Source organism: Rutidosis leptorrhynchoides, chromosome 3, assembly GCF_046630445.1.
Source record: "Rutidosis leptorrhynchoides isolate AG116_Rl617_1_P2 chromosome 3, CSIRO_AGI_Rlap_v1, whole genome shotgun sequence".
Lineage (NCBI taxonomy): Eukaryota > Viridiplantae > Streptophyta > Magnoliopsida > Asterales > Asteraceae > Rutidosis > Rutidosis leptorrhynchoides.
In genome coordinates this window covers 66,827,538-66,835,371 of record NC_092335.1, presented here as the reverse complement: position 1 = coordinate 66,835,371, position 7,834 = coordinate 66,827,538, and the positions used below count along the sequence as shown (strand labels likewise).

The window sequence follows — 7,834 nt, the reverse complement described above, 5'->3', positions numbered from 1 at the left end:
CGTCGAGCACAGTCAAAAGGTAATTGATTACATGAATATAGTTCCAAAACTTTTTGAGACTCAACATTACAGATTTTGCTTATCGTATCGAAATAATATAAAGATTAAGTTTAAATTTGGTCGAAAATTTTTGGGTTGTCACATCTGCAACACACGAGACCTCAAACCACAAACCAACCACAACATCTGGAATAAATTCAGTCAAACAGGAAAATTGACGCCTGGTGCAACCTTCGGACAAATAGACCAGCAATGTACCCACGACAACGAACCCATAATCCAACAACCAAGACCCCACCAAAACCATGAAAACTCACCAACAATAACCACCACACACCAAAGGCTCCGCCTCCCCCACTCGAGACCAAGAACGAACACCGCCAACAAAGTAGTGAACTGATGCGCCTCCAATGAGAGAAAGCCGGTAAACCACCAACAACCGAGAACTTATAAGCAACATTATTACTCCACAAATGCAGTACCACTTCCTTGGGATACATACAGAAAAGAAAGATGATCTACTGAGTAATCATGTACAGATTTGCTACATAACAATAACAATAACCATAAGAATATTAAATGACGGCTCGATCACTTAAAAGTTTACCATGTCATTGGGATATTGTTAACAAATAAAGCATGCAAAAATAGATGTAACATCCTAAATTTATAACTTAGAGACTGAATAAGAATAAGAATAAGGTGTTTTTTTTATATCAAATGAGGTAAGGAGGTATGTTAGTAGGTAGTTAGTACCAAAACAGATTGCTAGAGACTAATCAAATGGATGAATTTCCTTGATTCCTTTGGAAAATTCCTAACACTTCTCACATCCACTCCCTCAAAAGAAAAAAAAAGAAACTGTAAAATTAGTAATTAATTCAAAATAGTTAGTTAGAAAATTTGTACAAATTATGTTAAAACACAATCAGTGCTCAATCATATGTACTACGGAATAATTATGAACTTTTGATAACGACACTATATAGTTAGGGCAATGATATGTACACAACCAATTTTTACACATACACAACCAAATATGCTTTACACTGTTATACAGTACAATACTATAAAACGTATTTAGTTGTGTATGTGTAAAAAGTGGTTATATATATCACTTCCCATATAGTTAACAAACTTTATAACTACATGTTAATGTTAATTCAATGTCCAATCACTCACATCCCTTACATTTGTCACATCAATTAGAATGTGATAGGGATCCAAAATGTGTCTAATCCAGTCTAAATGTTGTTCCAGATCAGCAAAAACTCACACCTACCTCAGATCCTAGGTTTGTTATTATATTATTAAATAATAAATAATACTCCTATGTACTTAGTAAACATTTGTTAACCTAATAATTGGAGTATTAAATTATACAATCCATAATTGTACAAGTGCATAATTGTCAAATCCAGATTTAGATATTATATATATGCAATGATTTTTTGGAAAACAGACCCACCTTGATACAAGGGGAGTCTATTTTTTTGCCAGCTATCTTTTGTTCTTGTCATTACCCAAAGCCCCACCAGTCCATCACAAATAATACAACCGTTTTCCTATTTGTCTTTTTTCAAACTCTAATAAATCCACAATAAGTACAATTTTATACATTATATAAGGTTTAAATACTTAACTAGTGTTTGGGGGACGCGCGTTGCCAAACCATTTTATAGATATTTTTGGGCAATGTGATGGAGTCGTTGTTGGCGAAAGTGTAGGAAAAATTGTAGGGAAAAAGAAGGGGAAAAAGTCTTTATCGTTTAGTTTTTTTTTTGAAGAAAATTAGTAAAAAAAAAAAAGGGACAAACGTCCTTGTGCATTCCTTTAGTAAAATTTGTAGGGGAAAATGAAATTTAATTTTTTTTTTACTGTAGATGAATATTGCAGTACTCCTTGTGGGTACAACTTCCCTCTACGCAACGTACAAGTTATTAAAGCGTAAAATGTGTCGCTATCGGTGAATAGTTAGTGAATAGTAAACAACTTTGTGGATTAGTAAATAGTGCAGTACTCTTTGTGGGTACAACTTTCCTCTACGTAACGTACAAGTTATTAAAGCGTAAAATGTGTCGCTATCGGTGACTAGTTAGTGAGTGGATTAGTATATAGAGTAAAATAATGATAGATCTGTCAAATTTAATTATCAATATTTCAAACAAAAATATTACTCTACAAACTGACCCCATTGATCATTTATTTGATTCAACACCTCTCCAGTTTCATATTTATTTCTTCCCTTTAACAACGGGAAAACCTTTTCATTGATGCCAGCTACCTCCACTATTACCACCTCATTTTTTTTTACTTTTTTTTTTCTTCTAATTATAAAATAAAATCAACACATAAAACACACGGTGCAATAATCACCAACAACCAAACCCTACATTGTACTCATCTGTTTAACTTCCCATCTAAAACTAGCTTCCCAAAACATTCTCTTTTTAACTACTGCTTTATCTCTCTCTTTTTCACTTTATCTTTTGTTGATAAAAACCAAGCATTCATTACAAGTACCATACAAAAATCTTTGGCTTATCTTTCTGTAATTTTATAATGAGTTATATCTCAGATTCATGCTTTTAATGCTCTGACCGTTTACCTTTAAACTAATTGTGAATGTGATTGTGAAAGCTCTAAACTTTAATCTTATGTCACACATGTGCCTTGTGACCTTGTCTCTTCAGCTCATTTCTTATGCTAATTTTACCACTTTCTACAAATCTTGAAATGGGGTTCCTTTGTTTTCTTGTTAATTCAAGAACATTGTAATCTGATTTCTTCTTATGCTAAATTGATCATTTTTATGTAAATCTTTAATGGGGTTTCTCTGTTTTCTTGTTACTATCAAGATTTTTGTATTAGCCTTTTAGGGTTTCAAAAATTAGTTAAAATGGGGTGTTACTGTTTAAATTTGTTGTTTTTTATGCTCTTTCTTTCATGGGGTTTCTTTATTTCAAATTCCCATCAATTATTGTCAACTCAAACTCAGCTTCTTCTTCAAGTAAGGAAGCATTTGGAGTACCCAATGCAACTAAGCAATTGGGAAAACTTTAATGGTGATTTTTGTAATTTGGTACCAAACCCACAAGTGAGCATTAAATGTGAAGCTAATTCAGTTATTGAGCTCAAAATCATGGGAGATAAGCTTTCAAAGGTTAGTGATTTTCATGGGTATGCAATAAAAAACAAAACTTTATCTCAATCTTTCTCAATTGATTCATTAGTAGTTACATTAGCAAGATTGAATACCTTAAGAGTTCTTAGTTTAGTTTCATTAGGTATTTGGGGCCCACTTCCAGATAAAATCCATAGACTTGCTTCACTTGAACTTTTGGATATGAGCTCAAATTTCATGTTTGGCTCCATCCCAGATCAGATTTCAAAACTTGTAAAGCTTCATACTTTGACATTAGATGGAAATTATTTCAATGAATCCGTCCCAAATTGGTTCGACCCGTTATCGAATCTCACTATTCTTAGCTTGAAGAACAACAGATTTAAGGGGCAGTTTCCATCATCAGTTACCAAAATCAGAACTCTCACTGATATTTGTCTATCTCATAATAACCTCACGGGTAAATTACCCGATTTAACTACATTATCTAGTTTAAATTTATTAGATTTAAGGGAAAATCGTTTCGATTCTGAACTTCCATTGTTGCCTAAAGAAGTTACTACAGTTCTTTTGTGCAATAACTCATTTAAAGGCAAAATCCCTGAAGAATTTGGCAAACTTAATCACCTGCAACACCTTGATATATCGTCAAATTTGTTAACGGGTACACCGCCATTTGCGCTATTCTCGTTGCCAAACATCAGTTATATGAATCTTGGATCCAATATGTTAAGTGGGTCACTTCAAAATATCATGAAATGTGGAGAAAATCTTGGATTCGTTGATATTTCGATGAATAAGTTCACGGGTAGTCTTCCTTCTTGTTTGGATAAGAATGCGAGCAATAAACGGGTTGTGAAGCTCAATGGGAATTGCTTGATTGTGGGTAATGAACAGAAACGGTCAGATATAAGTTGCAAAGAAGATATCGTTAAGAGAAAAAGATCTAGGGGTACTGTTGTATGGATTGTAATTGGTGCAATTGGTTTGATAGTGATCATTTTGGTCATAGTTGCATTTATTCGATTACTTTTTCGTAAAAGGGAACGTCGCAGGGAGACTATTACGTTGCAGCACACGGTTCCGAAGGTTATTCAGGACAGTTTACCTACTGGGATTTCGTCTGAAGTTCTTGTTAATGCTAGTAAGTTTTTTTTTTTTTTTTTTTTTTTTTTTTAATGTCATTTTGGTAATTTTTACGTGTTAGTTACTTTATAATCATATTCTGTCACACTTGGATATGTAATTACTGGAAAAATGACAACTTTAAACAGCATAAGGACATATTATTTAAGTTATCATAACTGATTCTTGTTATATTCTTTGTCATACTTTCAAATTGCACATCCATATGACTAACTATTTTTTAAAATTGTGGTTGAGTGTTCATCGTGATGCACTAAAACAGTAGATTTGTATTTGGGATTCACTTGTTTTTGTTTTCATTTCAGGGATCATATCTGAAGCATCTAAGTTAGGGACACAAGTTGCAACATCATGTCGAGTTTTTTCTATGGAAGAGTTGACTGAAGCCACCGATAATTTCTCTGCAGCATTGTTTCTCGGTGAAGGCTCAATTGGAAAGGTATTATTAAGAAAATTTTGACTTTTGACCTTTATAGTCAAACTAACAAAATTCTTTATTTTTTTGGTTTATATTTTTCTAACTCGTATGAAAAAAAAAAAATACAAAACAAAACTATGAGTGTCATAACATGATACTTCACATAGAACAACATACATGTGAAATCCTTAACAATTTTTGAAGTGCTGGGTTTGACCTTAAAAGTCAATTCCAATGATTCACTTTGCCGACTTCTTTCTCGCTTGTATCCTTCATGCGTAAAACATGATTCGCAATGGTAATATCTTGTCCCATAAGCCATGATATTTCTATCTTTTGTAGCTAATCTAGGTAAAATTAGATATTTGCTTAATGATATAACTTCTAAGATGTTAAAATTTTCAGCTTTACAAAGGGAGATTGGAAAACGGAATTTATATCGTAATACGATCTCTTACGTTATTTAAAAAATACTCAATACGAAACCTCAAAGTTCGGCTCGATCTTCTGTCAAAGCTTAGACACCCGCATCTCGTTGGATTTTTGGGTTATTGTATAAATGATTCAGGTTTAGAAGATTCCACTTCAAGCAGAGTCTTCCTTGTGCATGAGTATATATCTAATGGAAACTTTCGTGCTCATCTCTCGGGTCAGTATGCTTCGTAGCTAGATTTATTTATAAAATATCTAAAACATACGAATTCGTTATTTTAATTCATTATTTCGTGCTCATCTCTCTATTCTAGTGAAGTTGACTTTATAATCAACGTTAGCAACAAATTGGCGGTTTATTACTCACAATGTAAATTTTTTAGTTGGACACCTCAATGCCCGGCAATTGAGACCCATCTCTTGAAAAATTGGGTCCATTGGGTTAGGTATTTAACCAATTTGGTAGATAAAAAAGTTAAAGAATGGGTCCATTTGAGACCTATATGAAGCCTAACAAATATATATAAGCTCTAATGGATCCTTAATGGGTCTTAACGGGTCTTTACAAGATTTTTGATTTATTATTATCTAGAGGTTTTACGAGCTTAAGAGACTTCGAGAAATGGGTCTCAACCAACCCGACCCATTTAGACCCGGCCCGTTTGCCAGGTATGGGTAATTTCTGGTGTAATGCGTCACACATGCAATAGCAAAAACGATAAAGTTGGGTAATTTCTGCTGTAATTTATCCTAAATATGGAAGATAATAGTCAAGAACATTATAATTGGGCTCCATCTAATTGTCCATTTTTGAGATATTCTAAATATTTTGCAACAACGTTTGCAGAGGGTTGTCCAGATCAGATTTTGAAATGGTCAGATAGGTTAGCCGTTCTGATCGGAATCGCAAAGGCGGTACATTATCTGCATACTGGTGTAATTCCCGCTTCTTCAAGCAATAGATTAAGAACAAATAATATATTGCTTGATGAACACCGTATTGCAAAGCTAAGTGACTACGGAATGTCGATTATCACAGAAGAACTAGAACAGTTTGAGGTTATTTTTCCTAATCTTTCATTGTTAATACTCAATTTTTCTTGTACTTTGTGTAATGACTTGGATTAATTTTATGATGCAGGCAAAGGGAGATGGTCCAAAATCATGGTAATGAACACTTGTTTTTTGTTAACGTTTATAAAGTCATACGGACTATATTAAGGTTGCAAAATGGGTGGGTCGGGCTGGGTTGACAAATATGAAAATTTAAAATTTACGTTTTTTTAATACTCTTGTTATATGAATACGTTATTTTGAAGGTTTTATGCTTTATAGGCTATTTACTTTTTAGCTGTATTTCATCTTATGTGTTTGACCTGTTAATGAATAAGAATAGAACAATACCAGACGTGACACATTCATACGTAAATGGGTCGGAATTGCCACCTCTAGTTTCTGTACTCTAATACATTTACAGTAGTGTATAATATCATGATGTATGGAGTCAAATGTTGCAGGAACATGAAGAAATTGGCTGATGACGTATATGATTTTGGGTTCATTTTGCTCGAAGCACTCGTGGGGCCGATTGTAACAGGAAAAGGAGAATCATTTTTGCTGAACGAAATGGTACGTGATGCCTCATTGCTCATATTTCTCAAAACGGGTCATAAAATGAACTCCATATTAATCGGTATCAACTAGGGGTTATGTGGGCCCGTTTAACTAGGTCAAAAAGCAAATCAAAGGAAAAAAATTTATAAAGAAAATGCCATATTACTAAAGTACCCCCTGTAGAAGGTTGTTGTTCATAGGGGCAATATTGTAAATAAACATTATCTACGATTAGTATAGTGAGTAATAATTTTTTTTTTTTTTTTTTTTTTGGTTTATGAAACAGAAATCTTTTGGAAGCCAAGATGGTAGGCAAAAAATTGTGGATCCAATAGTGTTAACAACATGCACACAAGAATCATTATCGATAGTGATATCGATCACCAATAAGTGCATATCTATCGAACCAGGAAATCGGCCTTCGTTTGAAGATGTACTATGGAACTTGCAGTATGCAGCTCAGGTACAGGCTACAGCTGATTCTGAACAGAGATCAGAGAGCGCATTTAATGACACGAGCTCGTTAACAAGTTAGTAGAAACAATAGATACCATCTAAAAAACAAGATTCATTCATATTTTATGCACATAATTAGGTGTGTAAACTACCTGCAATCATACTTTTATCATTAACATTCTTGTAACAAATCTGTAAATCAAATTGTTTATGACTTCTTTGACAAGCTTAAGAATGTGCATGAAGATGGTCAGATAGTAGTAAAGTAACTTGAAAGTTTTTTAAATAAAATTGCAGGTTTTGTTACTTAAACTAGTTTGCCAATTTGGCTTATATAGTAGAGTTAAAATCCACAAAGCAAGCTCGTACCATGAACCTGAAAAAATGGGCCGTATACAATTGTACAGTTGACTGGGCCCAAATCGTACCGGCCCAAGTAATTAATTAGCCATTCTCGTGACTCGTGAGTCCATTTCGTAAATAACAAGTTTGATCCATTGTGCATCAATCATAAAGTTACCATCTTAAACACATTTTACACTTTTTTATGAATTTATAATGGAGGAAGCCACATTTGTATGCAATGGCGGAACTAGAATTCGGATACAGATGAGGCGGATATAAAAAGTTAATAAATTTTTCAT

The 7,834-nt window shown here is 33.5% G+C and overlaps 1 protein-coding gene across 1 annotated transcript; it reads left to right on the top strand.

Annotated features, from left to right (window-relative positions):
* The first annotated feature begins 2,821 nt into the window (after positions 1-2,821).
* Positions 2,822-7,451, top strand: LOC139896257 (probable inactive leucine-rich repeat receptor-like protein kinase At3g03770). Its single transcript, XM_071878853.1, has 7 exons — positions 2,822-4,268; positions 4,576-4,709; positions 5,094-5,337; positions 5,968-6,179; positions 6,262-6,287; positions 6,638-6,749; positions 7,021-7,451. The coding sequence occupies exons 1-7, from the start codon at positions 2,900-2,902 to the stop codon at positions 7,267-7,269; spliced, it is 2,346 nt and encodes a 781-aa protein (XP_071734954.1). The 5' UTR covers positions 2,822-2,899; the 3' UTR covers positions 7,270-7,451.
* The last annotated feature ends 383 nt before the right edge of the window (positions 7,452-7,834 follow it).

Bases quoted from the DNA above. Each gene is read 5' to 3' on its own strand.
- LOC139896257 (XM_071878853.1), top strand. From the start codon at position 2,900: ATGGGGTGTTACTGTTTAAATTTGTTGTTTTTTATGCTCTTTCTTTCA. The intron at 4,710-5,093 runs GTATTATTAAGA...TAAAATTTTCAG, and splicing joins GTGAAGGCTCAATTGGAAAG to CTTTACAAAGGGAGATTGGA. The intron at 6,750-7,020 runs GTACGTGATGCC...TTTATGAAACAG, and splicing joins CATTTTTGCTGAACGAAATG to AAATCTTTTGGAAGCCAAGA.